At 36.2% G+C, this 20,554-nt stretch overlaps 1 protein-coding gene, 1 non-coding gene and 1 pseudogene across 4 annotated transcripts; 1 reads left to right on the plus strand and 2 right to left on the minus strand.

The window, feature by feature from the left end:
- Nucleotides 1–351: 351 nt before the first annotated feature.
- On the minus strand, nucleotides 352–459 carry LOC114397793. Its single transcript, XR_003663417.1, has one exon. It is a non-coding gene; the product is annotated as a small nucleolar RNA R71 (small nucleolar RNA).
- Nucleotides 460–5,429: 4,970 nt separating this feature from the next.
- On the plus strand, nucleotides 5,430–8,442 carry LOC114397086 (annotated as a pseudogene).
- Nucleotides 8,443–9,611: 1,169 nt separating this feature from the next.
- LOC114394960 (pyrrolidone-carboxylate peptidase-like) lies at nucleotides 9,612–18,045 on the minus strand. Of its 3 annotated transcripts, none has more exons than XM_028356637.1 (5): nucleotides 17,864–18,045; nucleotides 16,915–17,253; nucleotides 16,248–16,352; nucleotides 16,061–16,108; nucleotides 9,612–10,089 (listed from the first exon to the last, which is right to left on the minus strand). In XM_028356637.1, the coding sequence occupies exons 2-5, from the start codon at nucleotides 17,173–17,175 to the stop codon at nucleotides 9,850–9,852; spliced, it is 654 nt and encodes a 217-aa protein (XP_028212438.1). In that variant the 5' UTR covers nucleotides 17,176–17,253; nucleotides 17,864–18,045; the 3' UTR covers nucleotides 9,612–9,849. The 3 variants fall into 3 exon arrangements, with proteins under 3 accessions (XP_028212438.1, XP_028212439.1, XP_028212440.1); XM_028356638.1 differs by having other exon boundaries at nucleotides 17,805–18,045; XM_028356639.1 differs by lacking the exon at nucleotides 17,864–18,045 and adding an exon at nucleotides 17,747–17,771.
- Between the last annotated feature and the right edge of the window lie 2,509 nt (nucleotides 18,046–20,554).

Genomic DNA, 20,554 nt, shown 5'->3' on the forward strand with positions numbered 1-20,554 from the left:
ACTCTTAGGGAGATGGCTGCACCTGACTTCACTTATGAAAGCTTGTGCATTCAATATCCTGATGAGGATGTTCAATATGTTCTCAAAACTGGACTAATACATTTGCTGCCTAAGTTTCATGGTCTTGCAGGTGAAGATCCTCAAAAGCATCTTAAGGAGTTCCATATTGTCTGTTCCACCACGAAACCCCCTGATGTCTAGGAATATCATATCTTTCTAAAGGCTTTTCCTCATTCTTTGGAGGAAGTGGCAAAAGATTGGCTGTACTACCTTGCTCCCAGGTCCATTACCAGCTGGGATAACCTTAAGAGGATTTTCTTGGAGAAATTTTTTCCTACATCTAGGACCACTACCATCAGAAAAGACATTTCAGGCATCAGACAACTTAGTGGGGAGAGCTTGTATGAGTATTGGGAAAGATTCAAGAAATTGTGTGCAAGCTGTCCTTACCACCATATTTCTGAGCAACTCCTTCTGCAATATTTCTATGAGGGACTTAGCAACATGGAGAAGAGTATGATTGATGTTGCCAGTGGTGGAGCTCTTGGTGATATGACCCCTGTTGAGGCTAGGAATCTGATTGAGAAGATGGCTTCCAACTCCCAACAATTCAGTGCAAGAAATGATGCTATTGTCCTTAGAGGAGTCCATGATGTGGCCATGGATTCATCTTCATCTGCTGAAAATAAGAAGCTTGCGGGAAAACTTGATGCCTTGGTCAACCTAGTAACTCAGCTTGCCATAAATCAGAAATCTACATCTTCACCTATTACTGTTGCAAGAGTTTGTGGTCTATGTTCTTCTGCTGATCACCATACAAATCTCTGTCCTTCTTTGTAGCAATCTGGAGTCAATGAGCAACCTGAAGCCTATGCTGCAAACATTTATAATAGACCCCCTCAGCAGCAAAACCAACAACAACAGAATAATTATGATCTTTCAAGCAACAGATACAATCCAGGTTAGAGGAATCATCCAAATCTGAGATGGGCAAATCCTCCGCAACAACAACAGCAGCAACAACAGCCTATCCCCTCCCTTCTAGAATGCTACTGGTCCAAGCAGGCCATATGTTCCTCCTCCAATGTAGCAGCAACAACAAAGACAACAAGCAACTGAGGCTCCTCCTCAACCTTCCTTAGAGGAGTTAGTGAGGCAAATGACCATCCAAAATATGCAATTTTAGGAAGAGACAAGAGCCTCCATTCAGAGTCTGACAAATCAGATGGGGCAGATGGCTACTCAGTTGAACCAAGCTCAATCCCAGAATTCTGATAAATTGCCTTCACAAACTGTGCAGAATTCGAAAAATGTGAGTGCCATCACCTTGAGGTCTGGCAAGCAAATTGAAGTGCCTCCACCAGTAGCAGCACCTGCACCTGAACCTGTCAAGCTTCATTCTACACCTGAAAAAGAGGATGATTTAGCTGCACAAAAGAGAAAGCTTCCTGATCATGAAGGAGCTAACAAAAATTTTCATGCAGGTGGACCTTCTTCTAGTAGTTCTGACATGCAGCAACCTCCTATCCCTCTTCCAAACAAAGGACTAACATAAGTGTCCATGTATGAATCATCATCTTCTACATTATTTTCCGTGTAAAACCACACACCACCTTTCATCAGAAGGGTCTTGTACATAAAATACTTGTTTAGCTTGTTCTGCCATGATGAAAGGGTCATTGCGGTAACCTAGTTTCTTTAGGTCTACCAACGTAAATCCTACATCATTCGTCTGCACAACGGTGTTGCTGTCAACCCATTTACATTTGAAAACACAAACAGTAAATTTGACATAGTTAAGCTCCCAAATTTCATCAATGAACCCAAAGTAAGGGATGGAAGCTACACAGGGATTGTCATCATGCATACTTGCGAAGTATTGAGATTCAGCCCTTAGGGTGACCCCGCTGTTTTGCATTGTACTTTTGTCGTCTTGTTCTTTTGTGTAAAAGGAATACTTGTTTATGTTGTATCCTTGCCAAGTTATAACATTTCTTATAGGCCCATATGCTAGCTTTCTTAATGTTTCTGAGGCAGTTTCATCAGCAAAGATTGTATCTTTAAACCAATCACAGAAAGTTTTGTTATGTTTTTTCAACACACAATTCTTTGACATTTTTGGATTATTTTTTTTGACTAAAGCTTCATGTTGAAGTATGTATGGAAAAAATTCACTACTGTTGTTCAACACATACAAGTGAGCTTCTAACAAATCTTCTACACTTGGAGTGATGACATACAGTCCTCTTGAACCCTTACCACCCACTTTATCGTCATGTCGAGACTTAGGAAAGCCAACAGGTTTAGCCTTTTCAATGTAGTTTGAAAAAAATTCAATGGCTTATTCTGTAATGTACCTTTCAACAATAGATGCTTCCGAACGATGTAGATTCTTGGTATACCCTTTTAAGATCTTCATGTATCGCTCAACCAGGTACATCCAGTGCAGATAAACAGGACCACAACATCTGATTTCTCTGACCAGGTGAACAATTAAGTGAACCATGATGCCAAAGCAACTAGGAGGAAAATACATCTCCAACTGGCACAATATAATTGTTGCCTCATTTTGCAGGTCATCAAACTTGACAGGATCAAGGACTTTGCTACATATGGCATTGAAGAAAAAGCACAGGCGAGTTATGGCTAGCCTTACTTTGTTAGGCAAAATGTCTTGTATGGCCACGGCTAACAATTGTTGCATCAACATGTGACAATTGTGAGACTTTAACCCTACCAGCTTAAGCTCCTTCAACTGCACAAGGCTCTTAATATTTGAAGAGTATCCTTGTGGGACTTTCACCCGGTGCAGACACTGACAAAAACTTATCTTCTCCTTTATGGACAAAGTATGACAAGCTGGAGGCAAGTATATTTTTTACCCATCAGACCTTGGATGCAACTATGATCGTATACCCCTGTTAGCTAGATCTTGATGGGTATTCAAACCATCTTTCATCCTGCCTTGAATGTTAAGGAGCGTCCCAATGACACCGTCACATACATTTTTCTCCACATGCATAACATCGATACAATGTCTAACATCTAGATCAGACCAATATGGAAGATCAAAGAAAATGAACCTCTTCTTCCATATGCAACTCTTACTTTTATCCTTCTTTTGGGTCTTTCCAAATACAATATGCAGGTGTTCAACCCGCTAGAAGACCTGCTCACCAGTGAACGGTATCGGTGCAATTTCGTGCTCTTGACTTCCATTAAAAGCTTTTTTCAATCGTCTGTAAGGGTGATGAGGTTTTAGAAAACATCGATGCCTTGTGTACACTATTTTTCTACCATGTTTCAGTTGTATGTAGCTTGTGTCTTCTTCACAGATGGGGCATGCATGATGACCCTTAACACTGTAACCGCTCAGATTCCCATATGCTGAAAAGTCATTAATGGTACAAAAAAGCATTACACGCATTTCAAAAGTCTCCTTGTGAAACCCATCAAACACTAAAACCCCCTTGTCCCACAACTTTCTCAGGTCTTCAATCAACAGACTTAGATAAACGTCAATGTCATTTCTTGGCTGTCTTGGGCCCGATATCACCATAGACAACATCATGTATTTTTGCTTCATGCACAACCAAGGAGGCAAATTGTAAATTACTAGTAGAACTGGGCATGAACTGTGTTGAGTGCTTAAATTGCCACATGGATTCATTCCATCACTGGCTAGTCCAAGCCTAAGATTTCATGCCTCTTTCCCGACTTTCGGATACAAAGCATCAATCTTCTTCCATTGGGAGCAATCAGCCGGATGACGGGCCATTCCATCAAAGTTTCTCCCATTTGCATGCCAGGTAAGGTCTTTTGCATCGTCTTCATTTGCAAAAAGATGCTTAAACCTTGGAATGATGGGAAGATACCACAACACCTTCGTTGGAGGGCCCTTCTTTGAGTTTTCATCAGAACTGCAGTCCTCATCATGCTTCACCTTGTACCGTGACACCCCACACATAGGGCATTTGGACATTTCTTTGAATTCATGCCTAAACAATATGCAATCATTAGGACAAGCATGAATCTTTTGATACTCCTTACCCATCGGACACAGTATCTTCTTGGCCTAATAGTAGCTTTTAGGCAATGTGTTTTCCTCTAGAAGCAGATCATGCACTACTTGAAGCAGTGAACTAAAGCTTTTGTCACTTCACCCATATCTGGCCTTGACATTAACCAGACTTAACACCGTCGACAATAGAGTCAAGGAATTTTTGCACCCCGGATACAAAGGCTTCTTTGAGTCACTCTGTAATCCTTCATACACAGGGGCATGTGCTTGCTGAAATGACTCTTGTCCAAGGTCACGAATCATACACTTGTACGCGTAGGTATTTTTTGTTGATTATTTCAAATGACAACATTTGTTTCCAAAGTTAAATAGATAAAAGAAGTTGTTGTATATGTTTTCTTATGCTTAGTATACCTTTGTATACAACTTTGGTTACTGAGATTAAAGAAATTAAAGAAAAGCAGCAGAAACAGGATGATATTATTCAGTCTATTGCAGCTGGAAATAAACAACCTCTAATTCCACATCTAGTTTTGGTTGCTGGTTCTACATTGACAGATGAAGAGGCTGCAAGAGACCTATAATTTCTTGGTAGAATCAAGCACCCCAATCTTGTTCCTTTAACTGGATATTGTGTAGCTGGGGATCAGAGAATTGCCATATATGATTGAATTAGAGGCTGGTACTTATTACCATTAAAAGTTAACTCTTCTTTAGGAATGCAATCACGGTTATATATGAAGCTCTTGCTTTTGGGGGATATTGGTTTGTTTATGATTGAATTTTTCATCTTAGAAGTTTCCTCGAGTACCAGAAGCAGACAAAGGGTGTTGTTACTATAGAAAAAGTGAAGTAGAAATTGATGTAAAGGAAAAGAAGGAAAAAAAAGAGTATTATCATATTCTGATATTTTCTCCCTCCAAAATCCACATGCACATGTCCCTGCTATTCCCTTACTCATCATTTGCTGCATAATTATTTTCAAGACTCTTTCCTTTTATCCCATTGTGAGAATTTTACTCCTGGTATTTTCAGTGAGATATCCAGGAATGATTATTCCCCAATTGCTTCTTTACAGGCCACACTGTGCATTGCTTTCGTGTGTCTTTGGGGCTGTGGCTAAGTACTAATTTACTTTCATGGGTGAATTTCTTGTGGATACAACAGTGTTTGAAGATAAGAAGGTAAACCCCATTATTCATAAGGTTGTTTCAGATTAGAAATTGATTTCTTTTTTCATTACTATTATTATTTGTTCCTTGCAAATCTGTCTTGCTCTATGGTTGGTCTTGGACTTGGATTTGGATCACATATCCCAATTTATGACTATTAAAATTTTTGGTGTTGTTTGTGAGTTGTCTTCTTGTGTTGGTTGTCTTCAATTATGCACACAAGTTTTTTTCCCCCGATGTTGAAGCAGATGGGAGAGGGTGCTGCTGCTTCCAATCCTGCTTTGCAATTGTCTATTTCGTTTGGTAGATTTGAGAACAATTCCTTGTCTTAGGAGAGATGGTCCTCATTCTCTCCTAACAAGTACTTGGAAGAGGTTGAGAAGTGTGCCACACCTAGATCAGTGGCCCAGAAGAAAGCCTACTTTGGAGCTCATTCCAAGAAGGTTGTCGCCCGGAAAGCCGAATTGCTGGCTCAGGAGAAGCAAAGAGAGAAAGATTCTTTCGGATTAGAAGAACATAGTGGAATAGATATGAGTGGTAACACTGATGCAGAACATGATATATCCAACAACACTTAAGGTTCTAGTGAAGGGGTTAAGCATGAAACCAGTTCTGTTGGTGAGATCCATAGGACTCATGTTAATGAATATGAGGAGGAATTTGCAGTTTCAAGGGATTACCAAAGTTCATCAGTTCAGGTACAGAACAAGGAATTGGAAAGTAGATGACATAGTTCCTACCAGATAGATGAACCTGAAAATGTATGCAAGAAACAAGTGGAAAGTCCTAACAACAACATTGAAGCTGAAGATGTGAAGGAAATTTCACATGTTTTGTACAAGGAGACAAGAAAGGCTTCAGAAGTTGAAGTAAAAGATGTGAAATTGAATCATCCAAAGGAATCTAAGGTTTGCTTTAATTCATATATCCATCACATTAATGTTCTTTCTTAAAGGTTGGGTATTTGGTTAGCCTGGTTTTTAATTTCTCATCATCTATTTTGGACAGGTTAAGTCTGTGAGTAAGGGTAGCAATGCAGCCAAGACTAAGAAGAAATCAATGCTACCTACTTCTAAGGCATCCCCAATTTCAACACCTAAGGCATCCCCAAATATAATTGAGCAAAGAACATATTCACATTATTCAAGACCTATGACTTGTCAAATCATACTGAACACCCACAAAACCAATAATTTTAAATAATACCACTTCTAACCTGAAATGCCAGCATGAAATTAATATCATACAACCATATATGATTGGAAATAAGACAGCATGCCTAGATACAAGTTTCACCATCTCATGTGTCTAATGATAACAAATAAATTAAATATTCGATAGCAAGGAACCGTATCATGGTTACAGTTATATATGAATGGTATGTTACACCTATGTGTTGTAGTTCCGTGCCTGCACTGCACTATAACGTAACTCATTCTCAATACCCTTGCTTTAAGAATCATTGCTATCAACTATCATTTTTTCTTTTTCAAGTTTATCTCTATTAATATTACATATCAGACTATTAGATTGGTGACTTCATTTGTAGAACTAAAGACATAGAGAGTAGATAAATATTTATTGGTTGTTTATGATTATTAAGTAGCTTATTCTACATTGTTTCTGCTGAAAATGTCTTTAACGTGTTTAATTACCAAATGAGTTGAGAACATGGGTTTCAAGTATTTGCTGGTTGTGACGTGTGTGTGCTTGGTTTGGATCCTTGGTTGTTACAACCAAGGATGTGTATTTTTCTTAGCTTGTGGTGTTATCACTTGTTTTCTTCATAATGGTGGGTCTTAAAACAGATAGAACTATAGGGCCACATATGGTGTCATTTAGGATGAGTATGGCATGGTTAGATATTAGTAAGTGTAAGCAAAAGCCACAGGGACTTAGCATATCTTTCTGTAATCAACGTATGGTACTGAATCAAGGCACTAGATACCATTTTTGTGCATAATTCTATGTTTATAAGGCTTAGTGGTGACTGGTAGGTAAGGTTGGTACTATGTTAGTGAGGGAATGATAAGGTTGCACTATAGAACGTAACATGTGACTAATACTTAATTTTAAATGAAGTCTTATTCTGTTATCACTTCTTAGCTTGGTCACACTAAACTATGAGATAAATAACCTTTTCTGCATAATTGGGGACTGCATATATAGGCAAAATGGAACATGTATACTAGAATAGGTTCTAGATATTCAAAGCTTGTTAATTAGGACTACACTGCTGAACTTCTTGAGAATAGGTGTTGAAAATGAAGAGTTAGCTTCCTGTTTACTCTATACTCACTAAAACCAAACCTTTAAAATTATTTGAAAGGAGTTCTTGAAGTATAAAAACTGAATATAGAAAAGGAAAAGACTGGTTGATAGCGATACAAGAGATGATCGAGATTGTAATGAATTAAGCAAATTAAGAAACACTACTAACTATAACATGTCCTTAATCTCTTTAACACTTTAAAGTCTCAATCTTCAAACTTAAAATAGGCAAAATAAACTATGAAGGAATGGAACGCTACATGCATGATCACAAAACTGAATGTAAGTATGCCCCAGAAATGCAATCAAGAGCTCAGGCTTATTACAAATCAGAATGAATCAAAACTACAACAACTCTTGAACCAAATACATTGAAAACAAAAAGGCAACTAGAGATTAAGTCCAAACAACTTGAAGATGTACAAAGGCACAGGGACCAAGCTTACCTCGAACCCAAACAGTGACAATGGCAATGAGATCTAAAACAATGGCGCGAAGACATGAAGCTTTCCTCGTACCTCGATCAGGTCACCACGAAATGTACCTAAGGTTAACCGAAACAACACAGACCTAGTAGGTTAGACGAAATGAAGCTTAGACATGAAACAATTTACCTCACTCAAAATGACACCTTGTGAGCAAAAACCTAATCCTTGCTGCAAGCATGACTTCCACAAACCAACTCCTTACAACACATACAAACAAACATCCTTGCAGTGAGCACAAGTTCCCCAAACAAAGAAACAAAGAAGAAGAAGAAGAAAAAGAAGAAGAAAAAGACAACAAAGACTAAGGTCCTTGTGGTTACAAAAAAGAAGAAGAAGAAGTTGTACCTAGGTAGCGTGGCAACGTGTCATGGTTTTGAAGAAGCTGTACAAAGAAGCTGAAGAAGATGTACTCACAGTCACGAAGAAGAAGAAGAACAAGCGAAGAACAGAGCGCGAGGAAAGTAGTATGGCTCGGGTTCTGATATTTTGAAATATAAGTCTAACATCGGTTTTCAATCAAAAACCGATGTTAATCCAATGATGTTAACGTTAACATCGGTTTTCTGAAGAAAAAAAAAACCGATGTTAACATATCATACCTTAACATTGGTTTTTCAAAAACCGATGTTAATTAAAACATGTTAACATCGATTTTTCCGAAAAACCGATGTTATCGTATGATATGTTAACATCGGTTTTTCAAAAACCGATGTTAACTAATGGTTTTAACATCGGTTTTTCAAAAACTGATGTTAATGTCTTTTAATTAACATCGGCTTTCCGAAAAATCAATGTTAAGGAATATACATTATTTACAAATATGCCACTGTGTTTAGCTTAACATTGGTTTTGTAGAAAACCGATGTAAATCTGCTGATGTTAAATGTACTTTTTGTAGTAGTGGACGAAGTGACACATTCAATACTCTTAAAGAAAATGACTATCAAGTATCAAAGTAATTCCCATGTATATCTTTGGAAGAATTTTGAAAAATTACGCTAAGCCAAATTATTATTTTTGGACAAATGACATTGTAAATTTATTCATGAAATTAGTTGACACAATTAATTATAGAATAAATAATATATGTAATTTGAGCATATCTTTTTTAAATATTGTTCAATCACAAACTATTAATATAAATTTGTTGATTTTTATAAAATTATCTTTAAAATAATATTTTTTTGTCTTCCCAATTTTTTTTAACTAATTGTTACTATAAAAACTTTTAATCTAAAAGTGTACGCATATAAACTGTTAATTATATAAATTTCAACACTTATTACTTGTAAAAAAAATTCCATTATCAGTTGCAAAGTTTCCAACTTTGCAAGTTATTTCCTTATGGAAACCACAATTTTTTTTTTTTTTTTAAAAAAGCTTAAATGCAACACACCACAAAAAGTTGATGATCCTTTACCGTGCTTGGAAGACAATCCCCACATATGCTAACTTTAGTACCAACCTATGCCTTTCCATAACATTCACATTTTAAAGGGCATAGCTAACCAAAATCATTCTGCTTCCTTCCAATAGAATAAATGTCTAGAGTATAGACCATCCTATTCCTAGGTGTTGTATAGAACTGCATTGAACTACATAGTGGGGGTGTGAAACTTGGTTACAAAGCATTTAAAACATTAGCATAACACCCAAATATTAACAATGATCCAAATTTTCAGCAATTTCCAGGAAATTTTTGTAGAGTTTAAGACGTATGGACGCATTATACATTAAAGACGTGCTATGAATGGTAAAAGTCTCATCTTACCAAAAGAAAAGAAAAAAGAACTCTGCAGTTCATTCATTCATAGATTGCTTTATAATTACATTGCTCTTTGAGACAGATGATATACAAGTGGACATGGCAATCCTTGTAAACATATTCAGTATTGCATTAACATGCAGAAGCAATGGCATCCAAAAGAGAGGCTGTAAACCGCATCTGGGTTTCTTGATCAATTCTTGCAAATAGGGGAACATGGACAAATAGAGACTTGTTACCCTTCTGTTCCGCAAATCGGAGGGAGTGGTAATACACATAGTTGCACACAAAGCGTCCTGCATTGCCTGATATCATCACGTCATAAGCTCCCTTCTTCAAGGATTTCAAGATTGCATCAACGTGCATAGAAGTCTTCAGCAAACAATTGGTAAGAAGTTAGCAAGGAAAAACAAGAAACAAAAAAGTCATAGCTGGTGTTAATTGTTAACTTCATTAAATTGAAAATTCATAGCATTGGTACAATAGCATGCAAGTATGAGAGACAACACTCTCTTCCCTCTTTATCAGTTTGTGAATGAGAGATAGGATCAAGGCAATCTTTTGTGAGTTCCTCTGGTAAGGAAACTTTCCATCAATTTTGAACATTTGATTTGTTAATGAACTCTAGACATAGGAGACTATAACCACAAAGCAATCAAACACAACTCTGTATAAAACTGTGTTTTGCTTGTCTCCCTTTTACTCATTTGTTGGACATTTTAGTGTAATTGATCTCTTTATTATGTTAAAATAAGAGTGCACGCTTGTTTTAATGTAATAACGAGATGTTCGGTTTAGGCAAAGGTTGGAAGTTACATGGAAGTTACTAAAACTTCCATCAACGGTTGGAAGTTACATGGAAGTTACTAAAACTTCCATTAACGGCAATTTTTAAAAATAAATAACTTCCATCAACCGCCAAAAACCACCTGTTCTTTGATTATAAATAATCATCCTGGTTCAGAAAGCATAACGATGTGAAAAACTCACAAGACCAAAACAAAACTCTTGAATTATAATCTTCTGATTTTATCCGATTGAACAATTTTGGTTGAACCCCGAAATTTGATTCAATCTGAAAGTGTTTATACACGACTTCAGATTTATCCAGGATTATCTCGTTTTTTCAAATTTAACCAACAAAAGATTGAATCAAATCTTTCGAGATGACGAACGATAGTTCGAAGATGACAAGCAAGTTTGCAAAGTTGGACAAGTTTGAAGGGCAGGATTTCAGAAGATGGCAGAAGAAGATGCATTTTCTCTTGACAACATTGAATGTGGTGTATGTGCTGAGTACACCGATGCCGGTGTATATGGAAGGCGAAACTCTGGATCAAACAAGGAAGCGTTCGAAATGGGAGAACGACGATTACATTTGTCGTGGACACATTCTGAACGGTATGTCTGACTCTCTCTTTGATATTTATCAAAATGTTGAGTCTGCTAAGGAATTATGGGATTCTCTTGAATCCAAGTATATGGCAGAAGATGCCTCAAGTAACAAATTCTTAGTTAGTAATTTCTTTAATTACAAAATGATTGATTCGAGGCCTGTTATGGAGCAATATAATGAACTGCTGCGGATTTTGGGTCAGTTTACTCAACATGATTTGAAAATGGATGAATCCATTGCAGTTTCATCTATAATTGATAAACTGCCTTCTTCTTGGAAAGACTTCAAGCATACCTTGAAACATATGAAGGAAGAGTTGACTCTGGTTCAACTCGGCAGTCATTTCATGATTGAGGAGTCGCTGAGGGCTCAGGAAATTGACAAAGTCAATAATAAAACCGTAGCAGGTTCCTCTTCCGTTAATATGGTAGAGGAAAGTGGAACAGTTAAGCAAAATTACAATGCTAAAGGTAACAAACGAAAATTTCAAGGAAATAAGAACAAAGGTCCAAACAAACAGACAAAATTGTCATGTTGGAAGTGTGGGAAACCTGGTCATTTAAAGAGGGATTGCCGGGTGTTCAAAGGAAAGAACAAGGCTGGTCCAAGTGGGTCTAATGATCCTGAAAAGCAACAAGGTCAGATTGTAGTGAATAATTTTAATTCGAATACGAATTCAAATTATGTATCACTAATATCTGATGCATTCTATGTGCAGGATGATGACGTTGCTTGGTGGTTTGATTCGGGAGCAACAAGCCATGTGTGCAAAGATCGTCGTTGGTTCAAGGAATTTAGACCAATCGATGATGGCTCTATTGTGAAGATGGGCAATGTTGCAACTGAACCAATCCTAGGATTAGGTTGTGTGAATTTAGTTTTTACTTCCGGAAAAAGTTTGTATTTGGATAATGTCTTATTTGTACCTGGTATTCGTAAGAACTTATTGTCTGGTATGGTTTTAAATAATTGTGGTTTCAAGCAAGTACTTGAAAGTGACAAGTACATCTTGTCAAGACATGGTTCGTTTGTTGGATTTGGTTATCGTTGTAATGGAATGTTTAAATTAAACATTGATGTTCCTTTTGTTCATGAATCTGTTTGTATGGCCTCGTGTAGTTCTATAACTAATATGACAAAATCAGAAATTTGGCATGCTAGATTAGGACATGTTCATTACAAAAGATTAAAAGATATGTCAAAAACAAGTATGATTCCTCCTTTTGATATGAACATTGAAAAATGCAAAACTTGCATGTTGACCAAGATCACTAGGAAACCTTTTAAGGATGTTAAAAGTGAGACTAAAGTCTTAGACCTTATTCATAGTGATTTGTGTGATTTGCATGCTACTCCATCATTAGGTCATAAAAAATATCTTGTTACTTTTATTGATGATGCATCAAGGTATTGTTATGTATATTTATTAAATACAAAAGATGAAGCTCTTGATAAATTTAAAATTTATAAGAAAGAGGTAGAACTTCATCAAAATGGGCTAATCAAAACTCTTCGTACGGATAGGGGAGGTGAGTATTATGATCCGGTTTATTTTCAATCTACTGGAATAATACATCAAACTACAGCTCCCTATACACCACAACAGAATGGTGTAGCCGAAAGGAAGAATAGAACCTTGAAAGAAATGGTGAATTCCATGTTATCCTATTCGGGTTTAAGTGAAGGATTTTGGGGTGAGGCTATGTTGACAGCCTGTTACTTGTTGAACCGAATTCCTAACAAAAGGAATAAGGTTACCCCATATGAACTTTGGCACAAAAAGACACCAAATTTGAGTTATCTCAAAATTTGGGGATGTAGGGCTGTAGTCAGGCTTACAGAACCTAAAAGGAAAACCATAGGTGAAAGAGGTATAGATTGCATATTTATTGGATATGCTGAACATTCTAAAGCATATAGATTCTATGTGCTAGAATCTAATGATTCTGTTGCTGTGAACTCGGTTATAGAGTCACGGGATGCTATCTTTGATGAACAAAGGTTTACATCTATACCTAGGCCAAAGGACATGAATTCCATGTCGAAAGTCTCAGTTAATATTGAGGATATACCTTCAACTAGTACTGAAACTAGAAAGAGTACGAGAGTAAGAAAGGCTAAGTCATTTGGTGATGACTTTCAACTCTATTTGGTTGAAGGGTCAAGGAATGATATTGAATTTCAATATCAATATTGCCTTAATGTTGAGGAAGACCCAAAGACTTTTAGTGAAGCAATGGCTTCAAGGGATGCTGTATTCTGGAAAGAAGCAATCCAAAGTGAGATGGATTCCATCATGCAAAATAATACATGGAAATTGGTTGACTTACCTCCTGGATGTAAGCCATTAGGATGTAAGATGATCTTTAGGAGAAAGATGAAAGTGGATGGTACTGTTGACAAGTACAAAGCCAGATTGGTTATCCAAGGCTTTAGGCAAAAGGAGGGTATTGATTTTTTCGATACATATGCTCCTGTTGCTAGGATATCCACTATTAGACTGTTGTTAGCACTTGCTGCTATCCACAATCTGATGATTCACCAAATGGATGTGAAAACTGCATTCTTAAATGGTGAATTGGATGAAGAGATATACATGAAACAACCTGAAGGGTTTGTTATGCCAGGAAATGAAAATAAGGTGTGTAAACTGATGAAATCTCTTTATGGCTTGAAACAAGCGCCTAAGCAATGGCATCAAAAATTTGATGAGGTTGTGTTGTCTAGTGGTTTTGTTATAAACCAAGCAGATAAATGTCTATACAGCAAGTTTGATACTCATGGCAAAGGAGTTATCATTTGTCTGTATGTAGACGACATGTTGATTTTTGGTACTGACCAAGATCAAGTTGATGAAACTAAGGCATTTTTGTCTTCTAAGTTTGATATGAAAGATATGGGGGAGGCGGATGTGATCTTAGGAATAAAGATCAAATGTGGAAACAATGGTATTTCCATCTCTCAATCACATTATATTGAGAAGATATTGGAGAAATTTAATTTTAAAGATTGTTCTCCGGTAAGTACTCCCATTGATCCTAACCTGAAGCTATTACCTAATAAAGGTGTAGCAGTGTCTCAACTTGAATACTCAAGGGCGATAGGATCACTCATGTATGCAATGATTAGTACTAGGCCTGATATAGCTTATGCTGTTGCTAAACTCAGTAGGTTTACAAGTAATCCTAGTTCTCATCATTGGCAAGCTATGAATAGAGTATTCAAGTACTTAAAGGGAACCATTGACTATGGTTTGATATATACTGGATTTCCTTCGGTTATTGAAGGTTACTCTGATGCAAGTTGGATAACCAATATGGAGGATTATTCATCCACAAGTGGTTGGGTATTCCTCCTTGGAGGAGGTGCTATCTCTTGGGCATCCAAGAAACAGACCTGCATTACAAATTCAACAATGGAATCTGAATTTGTAGCTTTAGCAGCAGCTGGTAAAGAAGCTGAGTGGCTAAGAAATCTAATCTATGAGATTCCATTGTGGCCCAAACCTATACCTCCCATGTCTATCAGGTGTGATAGTCAGGCAACTTTGGCTAAGGCATATAGTCAAGTGTATAATGGGAAGTCTAGACACTTGGGTGTTAGACACAACATGGTTCGGGAGTTAATCATGCATGGTGTGATATCAGTGGAGTTTGTGAGAACTCAGCATAATTTGGCCGATCATTTAACCAAAGGGTTAAGTAGAGATCTCGTGAAAAGGTCGGCTGTGGGATTAGGATTAAAGTCCATCTGAAATCTCTTATGTTAAGATACCCAATTCCCATCTAATATGACATTAGGTGCTGAATTCAATGTGGAAAGCTTAACATGTAGAGATTGGAACACATCATCGAAAGTATCCCAAAAGGAATGTGTTCGGTTCTGTAAGTTAAGGAGGTTGAAGTATAACTTCTCAATGGTCCTTTTGAAAAATTGCATTTGCAGGTGCAAGAAAGAAAAGGACTACCTATATAAGCATGAAGTTTAGCCGCTTCAAGAAGCTGGGACTTGGCTTTGATATGCTTATGAAGGATAGGGACACAGGCTAGTAAAACTAGTGTCGAGCAAGAGTAATGTTATAAACTATTGTGCAGATTATCTTCATGTATTCATTATGAATAGAAAGGGTTCAATCCTTAGTGACACCCTAATATTCGAATATTTGAAACGTGTAATTTGCTAAGATGAAATTCAATCGTCATGATATTTCATCTATGCAGTAGTTTGTGGTATGTTATGACTTTGGTGATTTGATCGGTAATTACACTAAAATGGGGGAGGTTTGTTGGACATTTTAGTGTAATTGATCTCTTTATTATGTTAAAATAAGAGTGCACGCTTGTTTTAATGTAATAACGAGATGTTCGGTTTAGGCAAAGGTTGGAAGTTACATGGAAGTTACTAAAACTTCCATCAACGGTTGGAAGTTACATGGAAGTTACTAAAACTTCCATTAACGGCAATTTTTAAAAATAAATAACTTCCATCAACCGCCAAAAACCACCTGTTCTTTGATTATAAATAATCATCCTGGTTCAGAAAGCATAACGATGTGAAAAACTCACAAGACCAAAACAAAACTCTTGAATTATAATCTTCTGATTTTATCCGATTGAACAATTTTGGTTGAACCCCGAAATTTGATTCAATCTGAAAGTGTTTATACACGACTTCAGATTTATCCAGGATTATCTCGTTTTTTCAAATTTAACCAACATCATTTGCTCTTTGTATCTTTTAATTCCTTCTAGGACGGGATGGAGGACTGAGGAAAGAATTCCCTTCAATGGGTTAAATCAACATCAAGAAATAAATACAAGTTTTCTTCAGCTTTTACCACTTTATGGCAAGATCTAATGATGTCAATAGTCTTCTTGTTTCATTACTACAAAACCCTATAATTTTAATTGGAACTTGTCCAATAAATTACAACTTAATGCAATTTACCTTTCTGGTTTGAGAAATTCCTCCATCCTCAAGGACTATTGGTAGTTGCTGCGAAAGAAAATTGAAAAACAAAAGATGAATTTAGGATATGCAGAACATATAGGAGTACTTTTCATTCTTCAAAATGTAAAGGAAAATTCTGTAGCTTTCACAATAAAAAAAATATAAAAGCAGAATCATGACTCACCTGAGGTTGCCATCCTAACTCATCTGGACAGCGGAAAGTGGCCTCATTTGCTGCCTGATGCTCAATGGCAAACCTTACAGCTCCACTATTCACCCCCAAGTGAAGCTGAAGCATAAGAATGAAATCATAAAAATGCATCCTTAACAATATCTTTTATTCAAATATCTACTGAAAATTGGTTTCGCATTGATAAAAAGAATGATCTCATCAACTATTGTCATATACTTTCACTATAAAAACAAGGTTAGCTTGCAACAGATGGAGAGAAACAAGATAACACCAAACAAATGTATCAATTATAATGAAGCAAAAAAATTTCTCATTCAGTCAATGTGCTACCTTGTCTGCAGCAACTGCAGGCATTAATGTGATAATGAAAACAAAATGCAGATTACATGGCCTCATTGGCATGGAATGGAGACTCCGCTTCTAAGGCTAATATAACTACTCTTCAAGTCCAATAAATGCTAATAGGCTGTATACTTGAATAGTTTAATTGAAAAGGTAGAGACTTTCTTTCTAAAGCAAGTGCATCTTCTCAAAATGATAACTTTAAACTTCTGCATAATACTATTAATTACATTTATAATGGCAAACCTTGATCAACAATTCAAATGAGAATTTGAGATCTAATGTTACAAGAAGCTAAGTGGGACAAAAAACTAACCCATACAACATTTGCATTGCTCACACTATCTGTTTTGGAGATAGCAGATTCCATGGTCTGATATAGCTGGGGAAGTGCACCATCCCCAGCCACATCAAGCACAGTGCAACTCCCAAGAGTAACACCAGCAGGAAGGCCTCTCCTTTCAACATACTCCTTCAGATTATTCACAATGGCTTCTGTAGGGTTTTCAGGAACCCCTTGAAACTTTTTAAATCCTGTTACATGAATAGTAATGGCCCTTGGCCCTTCAGATCTCATCTCCTCGTTCTGAATTCTGATGCAGTTCCCAATTTTCGATAAATCTTAATAACAAACCTGTTTTTTTTGTGTTTGCCCCTGCAAAGAAATGCCATTTACATGATTCAGTAATTGTCTACAGTAAAATATGCCAGTAATTGATGAATGCCAAAAAAAACTTCAAAAGCAAAGCATAGTGGTTGATAAATGATCATGAAACAAAATTTCTATAACAACACAAAATCAACAGCCAAACTCCTCAATCTCTATCAGTGAAGTTCTTAAGTCCTAACTACCAATCATTGTAGAAAACCACAGATTTACCAATTCCGTTGACTTAAATAAATCATTCACAAACATGCTCCTTGTACTCCTCAAAATAGCATATAGCTCCTCCTTAGCCATATGCAATAAAATACATGTATAGATTAATTTTCAAACCGGTTTAATCAAACCATAATCATCCATTCCAAAAAGGGCAATTACCTAAGCAGCTATCCTTCCACTAATACTAGAAAAATAATATAACATTGAAATAAAGAAAAATAGAATATGATTTAGAAAAATAATAAAAAACATAAATATGACATACAAAATAACATAAGTGCATGTTGTGTAGGAAACGATTATTCCAGTTGAACATCACCTACCACCAACTGTATCTTGCTAAACAAAAAGAACAGAGAAAACCAAACAGAATGAAGGGCACCTGGGAATTCACGCCACTGCTTTGCTGTGACTTAGAAGTTAGAAGCTTAGTTTGATGACTTTTTATTTTTATTTTAACTTAGCAATGTTGAAGAAAAAGAAGAAAGAAAGAGAGAAGAGGGGTTGCTCCTGTGGCATTATTATTGTGACGTGTAAAGTAAAAATTGCCACTGGATGATGGAAATATTTATGATAATACCACTGATGAATTTGTTGTGTGAGTAGGATAAGGTGTAGGCGCGGGACAATTAGTCATTGGACGGTTTTTGAAGTGACGCAACTGCGTGCGTGCCTCACCCTTTGTTTGACTGTTTCTATTAAACGACAACCGTGAGGTGAGTAAATGAGGAGCATGGACGGTGGCCATTCAAATCACACCCACCAGGACTCAAAAAAAAAAAAAAATGCTCAATACTAATTAAGGCTTAGCTTTGAGAAAATGCTAGCTAACAATTGAATTGGACATTGATTAAACATAAACATGGAGTCTTCAATGAGAAATTATATTGAAAATAAAAAACATAAATTGACATATAACATAACAAGTCCCTTAATCAAGTTGTTATATTCAAATATTAAACTTGAATATGAGATATATAATATTGGAAGAAAAATACTAATCAAGTTGTTATATTCAAATATCAAACACTCACCATTTTATATTTAAAACTTTTAATAGTCATTTATCTTCTTCATTCCTATAAATACCGCTATATACCATCAGTTTTACACACCAAAAACAAATAACATCTTTGTCTTCTTTTCTCTCTCTTTTATTTTTCTTGCGAATTTCTGTTTCTTATTCATGATAGGAAGGGCTTATTATATCATCGGGGATTAACATACTGTGCGGATAAATCCTTAAAAACAGTGTATCTAACACACATTTCTGGTCTAACTCTTGCTTTGTCGCTCGTATTACTCAGCCACCATGACCAACGGCTAATACTCACCCACTTATTTTTTTAGAGTGTGTTACCAAATAATAACTATAATTGTCTTAAAATTTATCTAAAATATAAGTTGCTATCATACTTCTCTTTTTAAAACGATAAGTGTAGTTGATAAATATTTGTAGATTTTATTAAAATATATCCATTTTAATGGTACATTCACATATTATAACAAATTCTTTTTTTTAAAAAATAGGTGGGTAAATGTTTAGCAAATCCATATAAGTAATTTAAAATATTTACGTTCAACACATAATAATGCAGGTGCGAACTTTTTTGGACAATTTTAATTAAATTCCTAAATTAAAAAAAAATATAAATGCATCTTCGATTTAATTTCATGCAATATATAGCAATGAGTGTTGACGGGTTACGATAAAAGTATTAGAGGTAAAATATTTTGGGTGAAAAAGGGGTGACGAGGGAGACAATATGAGTGGTAAGTGTAACACCCTCTACCCCTCACATATATATTAATAAAGGAATAAAAATTCAAATATTAATTAAAATTATTTTTAAAACATTTTTAAATACAAGCCTTTCAAATGGGTAAAAGGCTCACATTCACTTTCTTCTACATCATATTCAAACTTGTCCAAATAAATAATAAAGTCATCTCGGCTCAAAGAAGACCATCTAAGTTTCATACAATTAATATAGAACATATATCCTAATGTCACATCCTATCAGAGTGTGGTGTTCCTGTGTCCTCTAGCATGAGGTTCTTCATAGTCATCCACCTATTCATCTACTCCCCCGAATACAAAGTTCAAGATCATCACAGGATCCAAACACAAACAGTAAACCGAGAGTGAGTTATCACATTTCTAACTACTAGAGAGAAACAACACAACATATAGTAGCCAAATACAATTTACTTAGCATATCTCACACTATTTCATCACTTTGTCATTCATCAATCACACTTTTCAATCATCAATCACAATACACAAGAATCACACACTCCGATCAAGACATAATAACACATCAATTTCATAATAAACAATTAGCAAGCGTATGCAACAGTTATGCTAAGACTCAAGCCTATATGCAATGTGGTACCATGCCAGTGAAAAACCTCGTCGGGCGCCTAGGAGTACATGACAAGACAAACCACACAATAGTAAGTCAAGTCACTCTCACTAGGTAATATCATAGGGAGACCAGTCAGGGTCACAGTGTTTTGCGAGAATGCTCCAATCATATGGGATCAACATAGGCTTAAAGGAATACTCAAACCATGTGACCCCCAAGGCCTACACTCTGAAGAGTCTGTTAGGGCCTCTCCCTCCTGATTTAGGTCCAACCCAGAAAACATTTTAGCCCACAGACTCTATCTATGAACTGTACAAAACACACGACTCCTCAATTATTCTCAAAATAATTTTAACTCGTCGCCCTTTAAGGGTCTTATCATTAACTCGTCGCCCTTAAAGGGACTTAACATTAACTCGTCGCCCAAAAAGTGACTTAGCATCAACTCGTCGCCCTAAAAGGGACTTAACATCAACTCGTCGCCCTAAAAGGGACTTAGCATTAACTCGTCGCCCTTGAAGGGACTTATGATCGTGTGGTTGTACAATTCATAGTTCACAACTCAATGCACATATATATCTCAATCATATACATACTCAATTTATCACATACACTTAATCCCAATCACAATGGTATAATCTCAATTTAACATGTTATCACACCTCATGAATCATATACACTTTACCTATGAACTATGCAATACA

The sequence above is a fragment of the Glycine soja genome, chromosome 18, assembly GCF_004193775.1.
Source record: "Glycine soja cultivar W05 chromosome 18, ASM419377v2, whole genome shotgun sequence".
Classification (NCBI taxonomy): domain Eukaryota; kingdom Viridiplantae; phylum Streptophyta; class Magnoliopsida; order Fabales; family Fabaceae; genus Glycine; species Glycine soja.